The sequence below is a fragment of the Macaca mulatta genome, chromosome 4, assembly GCF_049350105.2.
Source record: "Macaca mulatta isolate MMU2019108-1 chromosome 4, T2T-MMU8v2.0, whole genome shotgun sequence".
NCBI classification, from domain to species: Eukaryota; Metazoa; Chordata; class Mammalia; order Primates; family Cercopithecidae; genus Macaca; species Macaca mulatta.
Window position 1 is genome coordinate 152,775,239 of NC_133409.1, and position 23,491 is coordinate 152,798,729.

Consider the following 23,491-nt stretch of genomic DNA (forward strand, 5'->3'; position numbering starts at 1 on the left):
GATCAGCTGAGACTTAAGGTGATGTCCAGGTGATTCCTCTGTACAGGAAAGTCTGGAACTCCCTGGTCTATGTACCTTCTAGACGTGGGGTCAGGACTGTGCGGTCTGATCTAGGTGTGTTGTCTGATCAGATCCTTTAGCAACGGAGGCTTAGTGTTCAGTCCTTGTTCCTGTTCTCTTCTATAGCCAATCACTCCTTTGGAGATGTCATCCAGACTCAAGGCTTTAAATAACTTTTGTATGACATCATCTCCCAAGTCTGTTTCTCCTAAATGTCTCTAGATTCATCTGTCCAACTGCCAACTCGACTACCTCACTGGTATTTCTCAGCGGCATCTCAGATCCCACATCTCCCACAGTGACCGCCTGCGATGTCCCCTCCTCTCATATGCTCCTGCTAGTCTTCTCATTCTCGGCTGATGGCAACTCTTTTTAGTCACACAGGCTGACATTTTTGGTATCCTTTGCTCTTCTTTCTCATACCCCAGATTTAGTCCATTAGAAAATGCTGTATAAAGTGATTGGAAATAGTGAGAATCCAATCACTTCCCAATATTTCCACTGCTCACACTCAGTTAAGTAACCAAAATCTCCAGCCTGAAATACTGCACTCATTTCCTCCAGTCTCCCCACCTGCCTTGCTCATCTCTGGCCTTTGGATTCTGTTCTCAGCACAGCAGCTAGAGGGATCCTTTTAAAAAAGAAGTTGTGGCATGTCTTTATTCTGCTTAAAACTATCTCATTCAAAGTCAAAATCCTTCCCACATACTCCAGCCCTAAACCCACATGATCTGACCAAACCCCTGACCTTATCTCAGTGACCTTATCTCAGCCATACCCAGTCACTTGTTCTTCCCAGAACACACAGACATGATCCTGTCCTGGTACACTGGCACCGAAGGTTCCTACTCCCTAGAAAAAACTTCCTCCAGATACCCTCATGACGAATACCTTTATGTCCTTCAAATATTTCATCAAAGGTCACCTTCCCAACGAGGCCCACGCTGACCACCCTGGCACAATAGCTACCTTCTCTGTCCCACAACCCACACTCTGATCACCTGTTCCACATCACTTACCACCTTCTACTTTCCTCATTTACTCTGCATGTATTAGAGTGTATGTACTGTCTGCCTCTTCCCACTGCAACACATGCCCCACAAGGCTAGAGATTTTTCCGATTTTACTTCAGTGACTTTCGCCAGATGCAAAAACATTCTGTCACATGTCTGGCAGACAACAAAGGCTGGCTGAATGAATGACTGCTGTAGAGCACCTCGCTATTCTAAAGGCAATATCTTTATTAAATAGCCTCAGGCCAAATGCTGTTTCACGGCAGCTACAGCACAAGGCCCTCTCACGCTGACATCGAGGTCGCCTATGCTTTTCTCAGCAGTGCTGCTTGTGTGTCCTCCCTCCCTCCCTGCATCCCTCCTCCCACACCAATCCCTCTGCACACTGCAGCATGCAATTATATTTCCCTCTTAGGAAAGAACAATCTTAAGACTATGAATCCCAATTTCCAAAGAAATATAAATCTAAGTTAGACTGCTCTATAAATCCACGAGTTTGCATTAGAGCCAGTGCTAGGATTACTACACTCAGGAAAGGGAGAGTGGGTAGGAGAGCTGAGCAGAAGAGGAGTTCCTCTAGAAAGTTACCTAAGATGAGCACTTGTGGCATTACTCCCGTCTGCTAATTTCAGAATCTAGTTCTTTTAAAAAGGTTGGGGGAAAAGATAGAAAATACAATCCAAGAAAGAGCCCTGGAAATAGGGTAAAAGCTGCATGGGCTTGAAAATTCATCTCTTAATACCACAGACTTCTGTATGCAGTGGCTGCCTTCCACCTTGTGGGGACAATGACAGGAAAAATGACTCCTGCTGCTGTCAGAGATGAGGGACACCCAGGGGAGAAAGAGATCAGAACTCAGACACCAGAACAGGAATAGGCATAGTCCTCCACGGAAACAAAGAAACCAAAAATAATGATACAAAATATTAGGGCCATACCATAGCCTGACCCAGCCACACAAAGCCCTCGCTGCCCACAGTCCTGGAGACAGGACAAGGCCCAGGCAACATCTGTGTCCTTGTGATCACAGGTTCTGGTGAAATAAGGTTCTACTGGAGTCACACAAACAAAGGAGCAGTAAAGATGACCAACCCAACGAATGACCACATCAAATTCCATGATGTACTGAGCACCAACTGAGCATAGGCTGTCCACACTCAGCTCCTCACAACCCTCTCTCCTGTCTCCATCTACAACAGGCCCATCATAGCAAAAATGGATTCTGGAAGGCTGTCAGGTTTTAAGAGCCTTGTTCTCCTTTCATTAAACCATCAACCCAACCTCATGGCAAGAATTTGAAAAATTCATATCTAGGTTCTTATTTTGAATAGAGAAATAAGTTGCAGCTCAATGAAACTTAAAGTTAAGACTTGAATAGAAATGTCCCAGCCTCACCTCTGCTGAAACAAGAAACTTGACTGAGGAAGAGAGCACAGGTCAGTGTGGGGTGGTGGTTCTGGTGGCAGTGGTGGACCAGTCGCCCATTGCCTCACATGATGATAACTGGAACACAGAAACGTAGATATATTCACATGTCAGGTGCAGATAGAGAAGTCAGGAGCTCTTGACATTACAATGGTGTGTGTCAGAGGAAGGACTTGAAGAAATTTTGTATCTCAGTCCCACTGAAGGCAGTTGTCTCAAGCTACAGAAGAAAATAATCATAAACAAATCCAGGGCAGTCACTGTACCTGGTGACACTCTGAACAGCCTACCACATGCTTGAGATGTCCAAATCTAGAGAACCCCTCAACAGAGTCATGTCCCCTCTGCCTCACCCCGACCCACTTCAGGCCCCCCAGCGTCTCATCTTTATAAGTCTCATGAGACGCATCAGAGTCCTGGGCACAGTTGCTGCCTGGGGTAGAACAAAAATAGGAACTGGTCAGAGCCCACAGGAGATGTGGCTAAAGGAGGAATCTTGTCTACACTGTCCCAGTGATCTCAGGGAGCAGCCCTCTAATCTCCTATACTAACAGGCAGCCTGAGCATAGCTCCCTCTTGTTGCATCTGTGAGAAAAACACAACCTGTGAGAGGTCAGGGAGGACACAGGGCATAAGGTCCTTAAGGAAACAGCAAATCTTGGACCCCAGGAAAATTTCCAGAACTGTGACTGCAGACCCAGGGCAGGATCAGAAAACATGAGGAAAGCAGGTGTGGGGACTAGACCAACTGTCCTCCTGAGGTCTGTCCTCAGTAGGGATTGTCCCCTGTGACCTGTGACTGCTGGGAGGTCCCCATCACCACAATCATCAAGGTGATAAATTTGTCCTTTGTTTTCACATGTGCTTCACAAAAGAGCAAGTGTTGGCAGGCAGGGCTCCAGGCTGGGTTGGCCTGTGTGTGGATGGTGTTTCCAAGTGATGAAGCAAGTCATAATTCTACCTGTGGCTTGAAACCCACAGTGGAACAAGAAAACTCAGACCCCACCCCTCACTCCTTCCCTACCTGAGCTTTTCTTCCTCCACATTACAGCAGCGACCACAGCTCCGGTGACCACAGCTCCAAGGAGAACCAGGCCAGCAATGATGCCCACGATGGGGATGGTGGGCTGGGAAGACAGCTCTGGGAAAGGAGAGGAAGGTGAGGGGTTCTGACCCCCAGGCCTCAGCCCTGACCCTGCTGAAGGTCTCCTGCTTTCCCTGAGAAGAGATAACTTATACCCCTCCTTACCCTACCTCAGAGTGAGGGGCTCTGGCAGCCCCTCATGTTGCACATAGCACGTGTATCTCTGCTCCTTTCCAGAAGGCACCACTACAGCCACCCACTTCTGGAAGGTTCCATACCCTGCAGGCCTGGTCTCCACAAACTCCATGTCCTGGGTCTGGTCCTCCCCATCCCGCTGCCAGGTCAGTGTGATCTCCGCAAGGTAGAAGCCTAGGGATCAACACCTCAGGGTGGCCTTGTGGTCAGAGACGGGGTGCTGGGTTACGTGTGCCTTTGGGGGATCTGAGGGGAAGAGTCAGAAAATTCAGGCACTTTGCATTCCTCATGGGACACTCCAGCAGCACACATGTGACCATCCTGAGAATGGACAGGACACCTGGGGTGGGGAAGGGAGCACAGAACCCAGATACCAGCCTGAACACAGGAATCTGGGATAATCTCCTATTCCTTGGAAAGTTCGAGTCTCTGATGGGGACGCAGGGACTTCTGGTCCTGACCTGAGTAGAGGCCGAGGGACTCAGAAGAGCTGGAATCGGAGCCACAGACACACTAAGTGTGTGAGAGAGAACAAGGCCTGAGAGGAAAAGTCCTGGTGCCCAAGGCTGCTGTAGGAGTCAAAGGCGACCACGGATCAGTATTCCAGGGACTGTCTTCCCCTCCATTTCCTCAGGAACTTCATCCCTTAATTGTCCCGGAGAGCAGGGTGGGCTCTCAGAGTCACTCTCTGGTGCAGGATCTGGAAACCCATGATTCTTCCCATTCAGGACCAGAGGGAGGGCGATTTTCTAGCGTTGGTCCCATTTTCCGATCCTCCTGGTGGCACGCCAGCCTGGGAGATATACAGGAGATGAGGGAGGCGCCCTGTGGCCCCTGGTACCCGCGTGCTGCAGCGTCTCCTTCCTGCTCTCCAGGTGTCTGCGGAGCCACTCCATGCACTCGCCCTCGCCCTCGGGTAGGCCCCAGCCTGCTCTGAGTATTTGTCCGCCTCCCACTTGCATGGGGAGATGTGAGCCGCTGTGTTCGCGGCGGTCCAGGAGCGCAGGTCCTCGTTCAGGGCGATGTAATCCTTGCCATCGCAAGCGAACTGTTCATACCCGCGGAGGAGGCGCCCGTCGGGCCCCACGTAGCAGACATGCATCCTCTGAATGGTGTGAGAAACATGGCCCCGTCCCCGCGGTCAGCCCTGAACACCGAGCCCCGCTCCCGCCCCGACCAACCCGCAAGGATTTTGGCCTAAACTGGAAATTAAACCGGGTAAAGGCGCTCGAGTTTCTTCCCTGGTCGAGGGTCTGGCCAGGTCCAGATCCACCCATCTCTGGGTGGATCTCGGACCCAGAGACTCTGGGGGATCTGGGCCGTCCGTGGGGGATGGGGAGGGATCGTGACCTGCGCCCCTGGCTGGGGCCACTCACCGGCCTCGCTCTGGTAGTAGTAGCCGAGCAGGGTCCGCAGGTTCTCTCGGGAAATCTGTGCGTGGCCCTTGGCGTTCCGTGTCTCCCGGTCCCAATACTCCAGCCCCTCCTGCTCCACCCACGGCTCCATCCTCGGACTCACCGCGTCGCTGTCGAACCGCACGAACTGCGTGTCTTCCACGTAGCCCACGGAGATGAAGCGGGGCTCCCCACGGCCAGGCCGGGACACGGCGGTGCTCAAATACCTCATGAAGTGGGAGCCCGGGCGCGAGGAGGGGCTGAGACCCACCCAACCCTTCTCCCGGCGCGGCTTCCCGGTCCTGAGCCCCCGCCGGGAGGGCCCCACGCTCCTCCCTGCAGAGGCCCTTTCCCTCCAGTCCCCGCACTCACCGGCCCAGGTCTCGGTCAGGGCCAGGGCCCCCGAGAGCAGCAGGAAGGTGGTTCGGGCGCCATGACCTGCATCCTCCGCGCCTGGGGAGTATCTGAGTCCCGGTGGGTGCGCGGGTACACTAGTGCCGGGATCGCGGCGACACTGATTGGCTTCTCTAAAAACCCGGAACCCAATGGGAGAAGTGGGATCACATCACAAGTATCCAGGAAAAAGGTTGGGAGAACAGAAACTCAGGGGAGTGGACAATCCCCAACCCTGTGCCTCCCCAGTGCAGTCATCGCCCTCGGGGTCTGAGACCCAGAGAGCCACGCCTGAGACCTGGGACTTTGTCCTGATCCCTCTTTTCCTACACCAGCCTCTTTGTCATACTGTCTGCCTGAGTCCTGGTCAAGGATCTGTCTGTGGAAACCGGGGAGAGAACCCCCAGGCTGGGCCCAGCCCGTTCCCATTCACTCATCCTGAAATCCTCATCCCTGAACTGGACTTCCCACTCCTTACCTCTCCCGTTGGGTTACCCTAGAAGAAAACTCACCCCAGGGAACTTTGATGCCAGAGAGTGCGCTCGCCCTGGGAATGGCGGTGTAGAGAAAAGGGTTTTCTCTTTAAACCTGGTGAAGTTGTGGCTGAAGGCACAAGATAGAGATTCTCATAGTGACCAGGTTTGTTTGTTTATTAATACAGTGGTTAGCACAATCTAACCCCTGAATGATCAGGATTCTAATCTGTAAAAGACCTAATTTTGCTTGCTTCATATATAAGTGTATCCAAACAGCACTGCAATTCGAGTCACAAAGCTTCTAAGTTTACTTTCCCAGACTGTGGATCCATGACTCTGGGTTGTTGCATTTAAAATTATCTTCATTCCATAGCCCGAGTTTCCCTGTGTGAGTCCAGAACATCTCAATACAAAGCAGCAGGATTTGTTACTGCATATTGCAACAAGGAGCCTCAAAATTGCACTGAAGTCAAAATGCCTGTCATCAATGCTTAAGCACTGCTTGTTTTTATGAATTATGCACATCTAAGCAGTGTGCATATTTTATTTGCATACTTGGTATATTTTTACTCTTATGTTTTTAATCATGAGGAGGTCATTAGTTTTTGGCAGTCCCACAAAATGTATTAAATACCGAATGCAAAGAACCCCCTGCTAGGATCTTCCACTGCTTTAGAATTCTTTCCCTTTGCTCCTTTTCTTCACCTCCTGCTTCTCCAGCCATTCTCTCTGCCCCTCTCATTCCTCACACCCTCCTCTCCTCTTAGTCCCTGCCACCCTGTCACTCCTGAATTGTGGCACTAACACTGTCCCTCACTTCCTGCCCATGTCTGTTCTCCCCACAGTGCTCAGCGGTCCTGCTAATGTGACTCAGGTCATGTCATTTCTTCACTTAAAATGGCTGGGTTTTGGTCTACCACTTTGCTATATGTTTTCAATTTGTCTCATTTTTTTGGTTTCTATTCCTCCTTTCCTACTTTCTTATGTGTTAAGTAAACGTTTGTTAGTTTATGGTTTTAATTCTCCTAGTGGCTTTTAGCTATATTTCTTTACACTAATTTTTTATTGTTTAAGAATTGAAACCCAATTCCTTGACTTTTCACAGTGAAGTTCACATAATATTAAGCAGCTGCATCCAGCAAAATAAAGGACACTTGTAATAGTGTAGTTTCATTTAACCTACCATTGTTACTATTGTTGTATATATTACATCAATATACTTTATAAACTCAATAATACAGTAATACTTTAAGCATTCACATTAAGTCATTAAGAAAATGAGTGTGTATGTGATCTGTGTATGTGCATAATTTCTGTTGTTAATTGTTCCTTTCTATATACCTAGGTCACCATCTAGTATCATTTCCCTTCAGCCTGAAGAACTTCCTTCAAAATTATATGTAGTACAAGACCCCTAGGAAATGAATTTTTTGATTTTTGATGATGTAAAAGTGTCTTCATTTTTGCCTTCTTCCCCACTTTTTTTTTTTCCTTATTGGGGCATTTATGTATAATAAAACTCACCAGTTTTAGCTGCAATGTTTTATGAATATTGGTAATTATTTATAGTCATGTAACTACCACGTTGCCCAGATAGAGAACAGTTTCTTTTCCCTAAAAACTTTGCTCATGCCCCTTTCTAGTTAATCCTTGCCTCCTACCCTCACCTGCTTCCCTTCGGTCAACCACTGCTCTGCTTTCTGTTACTGTAATAATGAAATTTCTAGAATTTCATGGACGTGCAATCATATGTTATGTAGTCCTTTGTTTAGTCTCTCCCTTGGCATAACAGTATTTGAGATCTTTCCATGTAGTTAAGAGTAATAATATTTCATTCATTTTTGTTGCTGAGTAGCTGCTGAGTATTGTTGGAATTCCAGTTTATTCATTGGTTTGTCTATTCTCCAGCTGATAAACATGTGGGTTATTTCCAGTTAGGGTCTGTTATTAATGAAGCCACTATCAATAACTGACTACAAGTCTTTGCATGGCCTTACACTTTCATTTCCTTTGGATAAATAAATATTTGTGGAATTGTTGGGTGATACAATAAATGGATGGGTAGCTGTTTTAAGAAATTGCCATATTATTTTACAAATTGACTGCAACTTTATTTTTGCGTTCCTACCAACAATATAAGAGATTTTTATTTTTTCCATATTCTTACCAGTATTTAGAATTATGTCTTTTTAACTTTACTTATTCTAGGTGATGTGTGATGGTTTCTCACAGTGGTTTTAACTTGCACTTCTTTGATGATTAGTATCGTTGCTAACTTGTCATGTTTGTCTAAGAGATTTATTACGTAGCTTTTGTGAACAATTTTGTAAATTTAATTATTAATTCCAGAGAGTTTTTCAGAATTCCTTGTTTTCTACATATGTAATTAAGCTGAGAAAGATTCCTTCCTTTCCTATTTTTTTTCTTTTAAAACTTCTTTGTAGTTAGTAAAGACAGGGGTCCACTATGTTGCTCAAGCTAGTCTCTTAACTCCTGAAGTGATCCTCCCACCTTGGCCTCCCAAAGTGCTGGGATTACAGGCATGAGGCACCACACCTGGTCCTTTTATTGGTCTTTTATTTCATTTTCTTGCCATATTGCACTGGCTAGGATGCTTGTAAGGTGCTTTAAACAAAAATGAGGAGAGCCACATCTTTGCTTTGTTGCTGATCTTAGGAAGTAAGCATCTGGCCTTTCATAATTGAATATGAGGGTAGCTGTAAACTTTTCGTGGATGTTCTTAACCACACTGAAGATATTGCTTTCGATTTTTAGTTTGCTGAGATATTTTGTCATGAAAGTCTTGATTTTGTAAGTGCTTTTTCTGCATCAACTATAATTATGCAACATTTGTTGTTAGGTGAATTGTATTGTTTAATTTTCAGATGTTAAACCAACCTTACTTTCCCATGAAGAAAACCAATGTGGCATGGCATATTATTCAATTTATGTATATCTTAATTGGATAACATTTTGTATAGAATTGTGAGTCTGTATTCAAGAGGAATATTTGTTCTTGATTCTTTTTCTCGTGATGTTCTTGTCTGGGATTTTTATATGGATAACGCTGGTGATATGGTTTGGCTCTATGTCCCCAGACAAATCTTATCTTGAATTGTACTCCCATAATTCCCACGTGTTGTGGGAGGGACCCAGTGGGAGATAATCTGAATCATGGGGTCGGTTTCCCCCATACTGTTCTCGTGGTGAATAAGTCTCATGAGATCTGATGGTTTTATCAGGGGTTTCTGCTTTTGCATCTTCCTCATTTTCTCTTGTTACCGCCACGTAAGAAGTGCCTTTCACCTCCCGCCATGATTCTGAGGCCTCCCCAACCATGTGGAATTCTAAGTACAATTAAACCTCTTTTTCTTCTCAGTCTTGGGTATTTATCAGCAGCGTGAAAACGGACTAATACAGTAAATTAGTACCAGTAGAGTGGGGCGCTACTGAAAAGATACCCGAAAATGTGGAATCGACTTTGGAACTGGGTATTAGGCAGAGGTTGGAACAGTTTGGAGGGCTCAGAACAAGACAGGAAAATGTGGGAAAGTTTGAAACCTCCTAGAGACTTGTTGAATGGCTTTGACAAAAATGCTGATAGTGATATGAACAATAAGGTCCAGGCTGAGGTGGTCTCAGATGGAGATCAGGAACTTGTTGGGAGCTGGAGCAAAGGTGACTCTTGTTACATTTTAGCAAAGAGACTGGTGGCATTTTGCCCTTGCCCTAGAGATTTGTGGAACTTTGAACTTGAGAAAGATGATTTAGGGTATCTGGTGGATAAAATTTCTAAGCAGCAAAGCATTTAAAAGGTGACTTGGGTGCTGTTAAAAGCATTCCATTTTAAAAGGGAAACAGCATAAAAGTTCAGAAAATTTGCAGCCTGACGATGCAGTAGAAAAAAAAACCCATTTTTTGAGAAGAAACTCAAGCTGGCTGCAGAAATTTGCGTTAAGTAACAATGAGCCAAACGTTGATTCCCCAAGACAATGGGGAAAATGTCTCCAGGGCATGCCATAGGTCTTCATGGTAGCCCCTCCCATCACAGATCCAGAAGCACAGGAGGAAAAAATGGTTTCATAGTCCAGGCCCAGAGTCCCCATGCTGTGTGTTGCTTAGGGACTCAGTGCCCTGCGTCCCAGATGCTCCCACTGTTGCTAAAAGCGGCCAAGGTACAGCTTGGCCTACGGCTTCAGAGGGTGCAAGCTTTAAGCCTTGACAGCTTCCACTTGGTTTTGAGCCTGCAGATGCACAGCAGTCAAGAATGGAGGTTTGGGAACTTCCATCTCGATTTCAGAAGATGTATGGAAATGCTAGGATGCCTAGGCAAAACTTTGCTGCAGGGCAGGGCCTTCATGGAGAACCTCTGCTAGGGCAGTGTGGGGCTGGATCTCCCACACAGAGTTTTACTGCCTAGTGGAGCTGTGAGAAGAGGGCCATGATGCTCCAAACCCCAGAATGGTAGATCCACCAACAGCTTGCACTGTGCACCTGGAAAAGTCACACTCAACGCCAGACTGTAAAAGCACCTGGGAGGGAGTATATACCCTGCAAAGCCACAGGGGCAGAGCTGCTCAAGATATGGGGACCTACCTCTTGCATCAGCATGACCTGGATGAGACATGGAGTCAAAGGAGATCATCTTGGAGCTTTAGAATTTGACTGCCCCACTGGATTTAGGACTTGCATCGGCCCTGTAACTCCTTTGTTTTGGCCACTTCCTTCATTTGGCATACCTGTATTTACCCAATACCTGTACCCCCCCTTTATCTAGGAAGTAACTAGCTTGCTTTTGATTTTACAGGCTCATAAGCAGAAGAGACTTGCCTTGTCTCAGATGAGACTTTGGATGGTGGACTTTTGGGTTAATGCTGAAATGAGGAAAGACTTTGGGGGATTGTTGGGAAGACATGATTGGTTTTGAAATGTAAGGACATGAGATTTGGAGGGATCAGGGGCAGAATGATATGATTGGGCTCTGTGTCCCCACCCAAATCTCATCTTGAATTGTACTCCCATAATTCTTACTTGTTGTAGGAGGGACCCAGTGGGAGATAATTTGAATCATGGGGGCTGTTTCCCCTATACTGTTCTTGTGGTATTGAATAAGGTTCACAAGATCTGATGGTTTGTTTTGTTTTAGATGGAGTCTTGCTCTTTCCCCCAGGCTGGAGTACAATGGCGTGGTCTCAGCTCACTGCGACATCCACCTCCCGGATTCACGTGATTCTTGTTCCTCAGCCTCATGAGTAGCTGGGATTACAGGTGCCCTCCACCAAGTCCAGCTAATTCTTTTGTATTTTTAGTAGAGACACAGTTTCACCATCTTGGTCAGGCTGGTCTCAAACTCCTGACCTCAGGTGATCCACCCACCTCGGCCTCCCAAAGTGCTGGCACTACAGGCGTGAGCCGCCTTGCCCGGCTGATCTGATGGTTTTATCAAGGTTTCTGCTTTTGTATCTTCCTCATTTTCTCTTGCCACTCTGTAAAAAATGCCTTTCACCTCCTGCCACGATTCTGAGGCCTCCCCAGCCATGTAGAATTGTAAGTCCAATTAAACTTTTTTCTTCCCAGTCTCCAGTGTCTTTATCAGCAGCATGAAAACGGACTAATACAGCTCACTATAAATTCAAAATTGTTGCCTCCTTTAATTTCTAAAAGGTATGTGTAAAATTGATGTTATTTCTAAATTATTTGATACAATTCATCAGTGAAGCCTTCTGGACCTGGAGTTCCCATATGAGGATTTTGATTACAAATTCAATTTCTACAATCAATATATGACTGGCCACATTTTTTCTCTCTTCTCAGGTCAGTTTTCATAAGTTTTCTCTCTCAAGGAAATCGTTCATTTCATTTGCTTGTCAAACTTACTGACATGAGATTATCAGTATTTTTGAGATCTACAGAATGTGCACTGATGTTCATTTTTTCTTGACACTGTTAATGTGCATCTTTTTGTCTTGACCAGTCTAGCTAGAAATTTATACAGTGTACTGATTTTTCCCCATAGAACCAATATTTGAGTTCACTAAAATTCTATCTTTCTGCTTCATTTTTTCTATTATTATTTTCTTCCTTCTGCATGCTTTGGTTTAATTTGTTCTTCGTTTCTTATAGCAGAAACTAATTTGCTAATTTGAGACCTACCTTCTTTCTTAATATAGTCATTTAAGGATATCGATTTTTTTCTCTAGTACTACTTCAGCTGCATCTCATACATTTGATATGTTGTGTTTCATTATCCTTCAGAATACAGAAGACTTTCTAATTTCTCTAGTGATTTCCTCTTTGAATAAACTGTCATTCAGAATTTTTTTGTTTATTTCCAACACTTGGTATATTCATGATCATCTGTCTTAGTCAATCTGGGCAGTTATAACAGAATACCATGGTCTATGTGGCTTGCAAACAACAGAAATCTATTTCTCACAGTTCTGGAGGCTGGGAAGTCAAAGATCAAGGCCTAGGAAGAGTCAGTGTATGGTAAGGGCTGCTTCCTGATTCATGGATGTTTTCTTCTCTTGGTGTCCTCACATAGTGGAAGGGGCAAGGAGCTCTCTGGGGTCCCTTTTACAAGGGCATTCATCTCATTGAGGGTTTTTGCCTTCATTGCATGATCACTTCCTAATGGCTCTACCTCCAAACACCATCACATTAGAGATTAGGTTTACAATTCTGAGTTTAAGGATGACAAAAGCATTCAGTCCCACAGGATCATCTTATTGTTAGAGATTTCTAATGTATTTCCATTACGGCCAAAAAATATATTCTGTATGATTTGAATGTTTTCAAATTTATTGTTTTATGGCCTGAAATACTGTTTCTCCTGGTAAATATATCATTCATACTTGAGATAATATGTATTTTTCATTGAAGTGCATACGTATATAAAGAAATTAAGTCTGGATTCTTGTTAATGCTTTTCAATTTTCTATGTCTTTGCTAAATTTCTCTTAGTTATATTTATAGCTCAAAGAAAGCTTTAAAATCTATAATCATGTTTGTAGAATTCTCCACTTCTCTAATTTTGTTAATTTTTCTTCATGAACTCTGAAGACTTGCTATTGGAGCCATTTCTGGTTGCATGTCTTTCTGTTGAATTTATCCTTTCGTTTATGAAGTGCCTTTTTTTCTCTCTGGTAATATATATTATTTGAAAGTCTTTTACTGGTAGTAAAATAACCATTTCAATCCCCCATGCTTACTGTTTGTATGGCACTGCTTTTTCCATCAATTTTTATTTATCTGTGTCTTCATATTGAAATTGCATGTTTAACATGCAGATGTGTGTTCATTGCAGCAGTAGTCACAATACCAAAGACATAGAATCAACCTAAATGCCCATCAATGGTAGACTGGCTAAAGAAAATCTGGCACATACGTACTGTGGAACACTATGCTGCCACAAAAAAAATGAGATCATGTACTTTGCAGGAACATGGATGGAGCTAGAGGGCATTATCCTTTGCTAACTAATACAGGAATAGAAAACCGATTGCCACATGTTCTCAGTTATGAGTGGGAGCTAAATGATGAGAACATATGGACACATAGAGGAGAACAACACACACTGAGGCCTACTTGAAGGTAGAGGGTGGAAGGAGGGAGAGGATCAAGAAAAATAATGAATGGGTGCTAGGCTTAATACCTGGGTGGGTACTAATGGGTACAGAAACTACATGACAAACTCCCAAAAAACCTGCACATGTACCCTGAACTAAAAATAAACATTAAATTAAAAAAGAAAGTAAGTTCATGTCTTGAAAAGAGCATATGATTGGGTTTTTTCTTTAATTCAGTCACAGAATCTCTGCCCTTAATTGGAGTGTTGATTTATACAGGTTTTTGTCATTATTGATATGATAGGTTTTAGGTCTACCATGTTATTTTCTCAGTTCTCATTTCTCTGTTTCTCTCGTCCTGACCAATGATTTCTCATCAGAAACCAGAGAAACAAAGTAGAATAACATCTTTAAAGTGCTGGAAGAAAAAAAAGGTCAACTAAGAATTCTATATCCAGTACAGATGTCCTTCAAGATAAAGGCAAAATAAGGAGATATTTCAGGTAGAAGAAAATTAAGAGAATCTGTCACCAGCAGATCTGTACAATAAAAATTGGTAAAGACAATTTTTCAGGCTAAAAACAAATGATACCAAGTGGAAAATGAAATTATCAGAAAAGATTAAGATGTCAGAAATAGTAGATATTAAATGCAAAAGGTTATCTTGCTCCCCCCTCCCCTGATTTAATCTTACTTTATATATATAGAACTGTTTAAAGGTAAAGTAAGAAGCCTTTCTTATGGGGCTTATAATTTATGTAAATGTATTACATATATTTTTAGCATAAAAGATGGACATCATATAGAAGATAAATGGTTGCAAGATTTCTATATTTATGTGAACTAGTACATTATCAACTGAAAGTGGGCTGTGAAATGTTAAGAATGAGTTAAGTTCTGAAGGAAATCAAGACACAAAAAAATAATAGATCAACAAATTCAGGAGATGGTTTTTTGAAAAAATTAATAGAATGGATAGGCTGCTAGCTAGACTAATAAGGAAGGGAGGTGATCCCAATAAGCACAATTAGAAATGACAAAAGAGATGTTACCACTGACTCTGCAAAAATAAAAATAACCATCAGAAGCTACTATGAACACCTGTATGTACACAAGCTAGAAAACCTAGGAGATAAATTCCTGGAAACATACACCCTCCCAAGACTGAACCAGGAAGAAATTGATTCCTTGCAAGGACCAATAATGAGCTCCAAAACTGAATCTGTAATACATAGCCTACCAACCAAAAACAGTCCTGAACCTGATGGATTCACAGCTGAATTCTACCAGATGGACAAAGAAGAGCTGGTACCATTCCTACTGAAACTATTCCAAAAAATACAAGAGGAGGAGCTCCCCAACTCATTCTATGAGGCCAGCATCATCCTGATACCAAAACCTGGCAGAGACAAAACAAAAAAACAAAACTTCAGGTCACTATGTTTGATTAACATTGATGCAATAATCCTCAACAAAGTACTTGCAAACCAAATCCAGCAGCCCATCAAAAAGCTAATCCACCATGATCAAGTAGGCTTCATATCCAGGATGCAAGATTGACTCAACACATGCAAATCAATTAAGTGTGATTCATCACATACATAGAACTAAAGACAAAAATCACATGATTATCTTAATAGATCCAGAAAAGCCTTTTGATAAAATTCAACATTCCTTCATGTTAAAAACACTCAATAGCAAGTGCTGTGAACCACGTGGGTCCCTGGAGCGTTTTGGGTCCTGGCAGCTGCAGCGGGAGTTCAAACCTAAGCAGCTGGAAGGGACCATGGCCAACTGTGAGCGTACCTTCATTGCGATCAAACCAGATAGGGTCCAGCGGGGTCTTGTCGGAGAGATTATCAAGCATTTTGAGCAGAAAGGATTCCGCCTTGTTGGTCTGAAATTCATGCAAGCTTCTGAAGACCTTCTCAAGGAACACTACATTGACCTGAAGGACCGTCCATTCTTTGTTGGCCTGGTGAAATACATGCACTCAGGGCCCGTGGTTGCCATGGTCTGGGAGGGGCTGAATGTGGTGAAGACAGGCCGAGTCATGCTCGGGGAGACCAACTCTGCAGACTCCAAGCCTGGGACCATCCATGGAGACTTCTGCATACAAGTTGGCAGGAACATTATACATGGCAGTGATTCCGTGGAGAGTGCAGAGAACGAGATCAGCTTGTGGTTTCACCCTGAGGAACTGGTAGACTACACGAGCTGTGTTCAGAACTGGATCTATGAATGACAGGAGGGCAGGCCACAATGCTTTTCACATCCATTTCCCCTCCTTCCCATGGGCAGAGGACCAGGCTGCAAGCAATCTAGTTATTTAAAGGAACTTTGTCATACTTTGGAAGGAAGCTCTTGGAGCTGTGAGTACTCCCTGTACAGTGTTACCATCCCCTACCATCTGATTAAAATGCTTCCTCCCAATGTTTAAAAAAATAAAATAAAATAAACTAGGTATTAAAGGAGCATACCTCAAAATAATAAGAGCCATCTATGACAAACCAACAGCCAACATCATACTAAATGAGGGAAGCATTCCCCTTGAAACCTAGCACAAGACAAAGCTGCCTTCTCTCATCACTCTTATTGAACAGAGTACTGGAAGTCCTGGCCAGAGGAATAAGGCAAGAGAAAGAAATAAAGGGCATCTAAATAGGAAGAAGGGATGTCAGACTAACCGTTTGTAGTTGACTATCAACAAATATTCCCTCAAGGCTCACAGGCTCTTGTATCAGCTCATGGTGAAAGCTGCCTACTAGTCTTTAATCGATTAAAATGTATAATATGTTTCACTTGTGTGTTAGTCTGTTTTCACACTGCTGGTAAAGACATACTGGAGACCCGGCAATTTACAAAAGAGGTTTAACGGAGTTAACAGTTCCACATGGCTGGGGAGGCCTCACGATCATGGTGGAAGGCAAGGAGGAGCAAGTCACATCTTGCGTGGATGGCAGCAGGCAAGGAGAGCGAGCTCGTGCAGGAAAACTCCATTTTTAAAAAACCATCAGGTCTCAGTTGGGCGCGGTGGCTCACGTCTGTAATTCCAGCACTTTTGGAGGCTGAGGCAGGGGGATCACGAGGTCAAGAGATCGAGACCATCTTGGCCAACACGGTGAAACCCCATCTGTACTAAAAATACAAAAATTAGCTGGGCGTGGTGGTATGTGCCTGTAGTCCCAGCTACTCGGGAGGCTGAGGCAGGAGAATCGCTTGAACCCAGGAGGCGGAGGTTGCAGTAAGCCAAGACTGCGCCACGGCATTCCAGCCTGGCGACAGAGCGAGAGTCCCTCTCAGAAAAAACAAAACAAAACAAACAGAAAAACCCCATCAGATCTCATGAGACTCATTCACTATCAGTTTGATCCTCCCCGTCCCACACCCAGGTCAGTGTGATCCCCACAGGGTAGAAGCCCAGGGCCCAGCACCTCAGGGTGGCCTCATGGTCAGATGGGGCGGCTGATCACGTGTGCCTTTGAGGGGTCTGAGAGGAAAAGTCAGAAAATTCAGACACTTTGCACTCCGCGCCCATGTGATCATCCTGAGAATGTACAGGACACCTGGGGTCGGGGAGAGAGCGCAAAACCCAGACACCAGCCTGGGATTTATCACAGGAATAATTATTACAGGAATCTGGGATAATGTTCCTATTCCTTGGAAAGGTCTAGAATCTGGATAATGCAGCCTACGTTGAGAGGCTCCAGGTCTCTGAGGACTTAAGCTTCTGACCCAGGTAGAAGCCAAGAGACGCAGAAAGGCTGCAATCAGACCTCCAAAGACACTGACTGTGAGGCAGAGAAGAAGGTCTGAGAGAAAATCGCCCTGTGGTACCCAAAACTGCTGCAGGGGACAAAGGGAGTCACTGATTAGTATTCTAGGGATTGTCTTCCCCTCCATTCCCTCAAGAGACTTCATCACTTAATTGTCCCTCAGAGTCACATCTCAGGATATGAAACCCAGAGGGAGAGCGATATTCTACCATTGATCCCATTTTCCTCCCCTCCTCGTGGGAGGCCAGCCAGATCTACAAATCAGGGAGACGCCTCATCGCCCCTGGCACCCGCACGCTACAGGGTCTCCTTCCCGTACTCCAGGTATCTGTGTAGGGACTACACACAGACGCCCTCCAGGTAGGCCCTGGATTGCTCTGCCTCTTCAACCTACTCCTACTTGGGCTCGGTGATCTGAGCCGTCCTAGTCCAGGAGCACAGGTGCTCGTTCAGGGCGGGGTAATCCTTGTAGTCTTAGGCATGCTGCTCATACCCGCGGAGGAAGCGGTCCTTGGAACCTACTACTCAGCCAAACATCTCCTGGAAGGTGTGAGACCCTGGCCGCTCCCCCACGCTCAGCCCCGCTCACCAAGCCCCGCCCCCACCCGACGCACCTGCGGGGATTTTCGCTTAAACTGAAAATGAAACCCGGTAAACGCGCCTGGGGCTCTCCCAAGTCGACGCTCCAGACAGGTCCCGCAGCCTCGGGGTGGATCTCGGACCTGGAGACTCACGGCGACCCGGGCCGTCCGTAGGGGACGGGGAGGAGTCGTGACCTGCGTCCCGGACTGGGGTCACTCACCGGCTTCGCTCTCATAGTAGCGAAGCAGGGTCTGCAAGTTCCCTTGGAAAGTCTCTGCGTGGGTCTTGGCGCTTCGTATCTCCCGGTCCCAATACTCTGGCCCCTCCTGCTCCACCCACGGCGCTCGCGGCTCCATCCTCGGATTCGCGGCGTCACTGTCGAACCGCATGAACTGCGTGGCCTCTACGTAGCCCACGGCGATGAAGCAGGGCTCCCCGCGGCCGGGCCGGGACACGGTGGTGCTAAAATAGAGAGGTGACAACGTGCTAGCAATCCTCACTCCCAGCGCCTCCTCGGCCTCGGCGTCCACTCTGGTGGCGCTTGAGGAGCCCTTTAGCCCGCCACGGCACCGTGGGAGCCCCTCTCGTCTGGCTGAGGCCAGAGCCGCCTCCCTCTGCTTGCGGGGAGGTGTGCAGGGAGAGGCGCGGGCGGAAGCCGGGGCTGCGAGCAGCGCTCGCGGGCCAGCGTAAGTTCCGGCAGCCGCAGGCGCGGGCTCGGCGGGCCCCGCACACTGAGCGGCGGGCGCCGCCCGCCCAGGGTAGTGAGGGGCTTAGCACCCGGGCCAGCACCTGTGGAGGTTCCGCCGGGTCTCCCAGCAGTGCTGGCCCGCCGGCGCTGCACTCAAATTCTCGCCAGGTTTAGCTGCCTCCCCGCGGGGCAGAGCTCGGGACCTGCAACCCGCCGTGTGTGAGCTCCTCACAGCGGTGGGCTCCCGCGCGGCCTGAGCCTACCCGACGGGAGCTGCCCCCTGCTCAGTGGCGCCCAGTCCCATCGACAGCCCGAGAGCTGAGAAGTGCAGGCTCGGCTCCGGACTGGCTGGCAGCTACGCCTGCAGCCCCAGTGCAGGATTCACTTGGTGAACCCACTTGGGCTCTTGAGCCGAATGGGGACTTGGAGAACTTTTATATCTAGCCAGAGGATTGTATGTGCACCAATCAGCACTCTGTTTCTAGCTCAGAGTTTGTAAATACACCAATCAGCATTCTGTGTCTAGCTCAGGGTTTGTGAATACACCAATTGGTACTCTGTATCTAGCTAACCTAGTGGAGACTTGGAGGACTAGCACTTTGTGACTGTGTCTATCGCAAGGATTGTAAATGCACCAATCAGCACTCTGTGTCTAGCTCAGGGTTTGTAAATACACCAATTGGTACTCTGTATCTGGCTAACTCTGTAGCTAGCTAACTAGCACTGCGTGACTCTTTCTAGCTCAAGGATTGTAAACGCACCAATCAGCACTCTGTCAAAATGGACCAATCAGCTCTCTGTAAAAAGGACCAATCAGCTCTCTGTAAAATAGACCAATCAGCAGGATGTGGGTGGGGTCAGATAAGGGAATAAAAGCAGGCTGCCTGGGCAGACTAGCTGTAGGTTTTTTGGGTCCGTTTCCATGATGGGGGGGGGTTAATGCTTGGTGTTTTGCTGTGTTATTGTGTCCGCTTCATGAGCTGTACCAAGGCGAAGGTTTGCAGTCTTACTACTGAAAGGAATGAGACCACGAACCTGCCGAGACGAATGAACAAGTCCAGACGCGCTGCTTTTGAAAGCTGTAGCATTCACTATGAAGGTTTATAGCTTCACTTCTTTCGAGGTGGAGTCTTATTTTGTTTCACGCTGGAGTGCAGTGGCATAGATGCTGGCTCAATGCAACCTCTGCCTCATTTTTGAGTAAGTGGGGCTATAGGCGCCCACCACCCTGACCGGCTGATTTTTTGTATATTTGGCAGAGAAGGGGGGTTTTCACTGTGTTAGCCAGGATGTGCGGCTTCACTCTGGACAGCATAGGCCACAAACCAATCAGAATAGAAAAAGCTTCAGATCAGTCTGAACGTCTGAAGAAACAAACTGCAGCTACACCAATTTTTAGGGATTGCTAACACCGCGAGGGTGTACGGATTCATTCGTGACATCAGTGAAACCACAGCACACCAATTCCAAACAATCTCTCAAAAAGTGGGAGCCTGGCAATGAGGGACTGAGGCCCGCCCGACCCTCCTGGCGCGGCTCCGCGGGCTGGGCGGGTCTCTCGCTCCTAGTTACAAAAGCGGTTTCCTTCCTGATCCTGCACTCGCCCACGTAGGTCTCCGTCTCAGTCAGGGCCAGAGTTCCTGGGGGAAGCAGCAGCAGGAGGAGGGTTCGGGGCTTCACGAGCCCGTCGTCGGGATCTGCAGAGTCTCAGCCCCATACGTTGCGACAGGCGGAAGAAACTTCCGGGCATGGGGAATCTGTAAGGCCGGGTTTCCCTGATCTAGACACGGCTCTCAGGCAGGACGTGAGACCCTGAGAGCGGTGGTCCTGCCAGAGGACCTGGGATTTCGCCCTGACCCTTCTGCGTCGAGCGGTCCTTGTCACACCGTCTCCCTGTAGTCGTGGCCCAGGAGCTATGTCATTGGTTCTCAAAAGCTTTGGTTTTATGATCCCTATATGCTCTTAGGAATGAGTGAAGATGTCAAAGGTAGTTCTGTTTTCATCTGTTAATATTTACCATATTAGAATTTAAAACTTTAGTTAATTGATATAGAGTGTTAGTAACCCATTACATGTTAGAAATATTTTCATGAGAAATAACTACCAAAATAATACAGCGAGAAGAGTATTTTTTTTTTTTGCATTTCACATGCTTACAAGTTTTTTTCCGGTCTCTCGTTAGACTAGTGGATTTTCATAGCTGTTTCTGCATGTAATCTGTTACTTTGATGGAAGTTTGTGAAAAAAATCCAGCCTTACCCAAACTTGTAGTAGGATTTTTTTTTTTTTAAATAACATTAGCAAAGGAATAACCAAAGATAAGGTGAAAGATCCAGGAAGCCAGAACTGCCCCAGGTGTGTGGGCACCAGTCCACAGGTAGCAGGACTGAGGCCTGTGGGCCAGATGTCTTCACAACAGTGAGGTTGATGGAATCCCAGATGTGCTTGAATATAGTCAGGGAGACTGTTTTAGTCTGTGTAATGGTTTGGATCTGTGTCCCTGCCCAAACCTCATGTCAACTTGTATCATTGTTGGAGGTGGGGCCTGATGGGAGGTGATTTGGGGGACGTTTCTCATGGTTTAGCACCATTCCATTGGTGCTGTTCTCTGTTTTTCTCACAAAATTTGGTTGTTTTAGAGTGTGTAGCACCTCCCCTGCCCCCTTGCTCTTTGCTTTGCCTTGCCTTCTCATGACTAAGTTTCCTGAGGCCTTGAGGCCTCTCCAGTAAGCCTAGCAAGTGCCAGAATCATGCTTTCCATAGACTCTGAACAACCGTAAGCCAAATAAACTTTTCTTTATAAATTACCCGGATTCAGGTATTTCTTTGTAGCAATGCAAGAACGAACTATATGGTCTGTTTATGCTGCTATAACAAAATGTCACAGACTGAGTCAGTTAAGAACAGAAATTTATTTTCTCACAGTTCTGGAGACTGGGAAGTCCAGGATCAAGGCACCAGCGTCTGTTGAAGCACTCTTGCTGTGTCTTCACATGGCAGAAGATGGAAGGGCAAGAGAGAGGACAAGAGAAGCCAAAAGGGGTGAACCTGCTCCCGCAATAATGGTATTAATTCACGAGGGCAAAACCTTGGTGACACAAACACCTTCCATTAGATCCCACCTCCCAACACCACTGCATTGGAGGCTGATATAGTTTGGGTGTTGCCCCCCTCTAAATCTCATGTTGAATTTTAATCCCCAATGTTGAAGGTGGGTCATGGTAGGTGGTGTTTGGGTCATGGAGCAGGATCCCTCATAGATTGGTGCTGTCTTTGTCATAGTGCATTCTCCTGAGATCTGGTTGTTTAAAAATCTGTGGCACCTCCCTCCCCACTTCCTCCTGCTTTCACCAAGTGACATGCCTGCTTCTGCTTCTTCCATAATAAGTGAAAGCTTCCTGAGGCCTCCCCAGAAGCCAAGCAGCTACCAGTACCATGCTTGTACAGCCTGCAAAACCATGAACCAAGTAAACCACTGTTCTTTATAAATTACCTAGTCTGTTACTTCCTTACAGCAATACGAGAATGGACTGATACAGGGATCCAATTTACAACACATGAGCTTTGCAGGACACATTCAAACCATAGCAGAGGCTGCTGGGGAAAGTTTGGGAGAGATCTTGTAATGAGTAAGGCAGAAACTAAGCACATGAAGGAACAAGACATTTATTAACCTCAGGCAAATTAAGTAAATTTGACAGAGGGAAAGTAATCACAGCTGCTAGCCTAGTTGTGAATACCATTTACGTGGTCATAATAATGTAAACACTGAACACTGAGCTAACCAAAATAAGAAAATAACTACATTGGGAGGACAAGGGAATGTGGAACGGAGCTATCCCCTATGGATGATTGATAAAAAATAAACAATGGGCCGGGTGTGGTGGCTCATGTCTGTAATCCCAGCACTTTGGGAGGCAAAGGCCAGCAGATCACGAGGTCAGGAGATTGAGACCAGCCAGGCTAACAAGGTGAAAACGCGTCTCTACTAAAAATACAAAAATAATTAGCTGGGCATGGTGGTGGGTGCCTGTAGTCCCAGCTACTCAGGAGGCTGAGGCAAGAAGGCGTGAACCTGGGAGGCGGAGCTTGCAGTAAGCCGAGGTTGCACCACTGCACTCCAGCCTGGGCAACAGAGCAAGACTCCATCGCAGAAATAAACAACAGGCTGGGCATTGTGGCTTACACCTGTAATCCCAGCACTTTGGGAGGCCGAGGTGAGTGGATCATGAGGTCAAGAGATCGAGACCATCCTGGCCAACATGGTGAAACCCCATCTGTACTAAAGAAAATACAAAAATTTGCTGGGCGTGGTGGTGCACGCCCATAGTCCCAGCTACTAGAGAGCCTTAGGCAGGAGAATTTCTTGATACCGGGAGGTGGAGGTTGTAGTGAGCCAACATCAGGTCACTGCACTCCAGCCTAGCAATAAGCGAGACTCTGTCTCAAAAAAAAATTGAAAACAAAAAACAGGCGCCGCCGGGCGCGGTGGCTCAAGCCTGTAATCCCAGCACTTTGGGAGGCTGAGACGGGCGGATCACGACGTCAGGAGATCGAGACTATCCTGGCTAACATGGTGAAACCCCGTCTCTACTAAAAAAACAAAACAAAACAAAACAAAAAAAACTAGCGGGGGGAGGTGGCTGGCGCCTGTAGTCCCAGCTACTCGCGAGGCTGAGGCAGGAGAATGGCGTAAACCCGGGAGGCGGAGCTTTCAGTGAGCTGAGATCCGGCCACTGCACTCCAGCCTGGGCGACAGAGCCAGACTCCGTCTCAAAAAAAAAAAAAAAAAAAAAGGCGCACTATAAGCACGCTATTTAGAGGAACAGAAGTCACA

At 46.3% G+C, this 23,491-nt stretch overlaps 1 protein-coding gene, 1 long non-coding RNA gene and 2 pseudogenes across 6 annotated transcripts; 2 read left to right on the forward strand and 2 right to left on the reverse strand.

The window, feature by feature from the left end:
* Nucleotides 1-2,591: 2,591 nt before the first annotated feature.
* Nucleotides 2,592-5,637, reverse strand: LOC710452 (popy Class I histocompatibility antigen, A-1 alpha chain-like; annotated as a pseudogene).
* Nucleotides 5,638-14,420: 8,783 nt separating this feature from the next.
* Nucleotides 14,421-19,376, reverse strand: LOC106997885 (patr class I histocompatibility antigen, B-1 alpha chain-like). Of its 5 annotated transcripts, none has more exons than XM_078000733.1 (4): nt 18,918-19,376; nt 18,187-18,428; nt 16,296-16,741; nt 14,421-15,843 (listed from the first exon to the last, which is right to left on the reverse strand). In XM_078000733.1, the coding sequence occupies exons 1-3, from the start codon at nt 18,956-18,958 to the stop codon at nt 16,647-16,649; spliced, it is 378 nt and encodes a 125-aa protein (XP_077856859.1). In that variant the 5' UTR covers nt 18,959-19,376; the 3' UTR covers nt 14,421-15,843; nt 16,296-16,646. The 5 variants fall into 5 exon arrangements, with proteins under 5 accessions (XP_077856859.1, XP_077856862.1, XP_077856858.1 ...); XM_078000736.1 differs by having other exon boundaries at nt 16,296-16,746; XM_078000732.1 differs by having other exon boundaries at nt 14,421-16,741.
* LOC710359 (NME/NM23 nucleoside diphosphate kinase 1 pseudogene) lies at nt 15,341-16,044 on the forward strand (annotated as a pseudogene).
* A 179-nt stretch (nt 19,377-19,555) lies between the features above and the next one.
* Nucleotides 19,556-22,452, forward strand: LOC144340527 (uncharacterized). The gene is made up of 2 exons (XR_013416733.1): nt 19,556-19,753; nt 21,580-22,452. It is a non-coding gene; the product is annotated as an uncharacterized LOC144340527 (long non-coding RNA).
* The last annotated feature ends 1,039 nt before the right edge of the window (nt 22,453-23,491 follow it).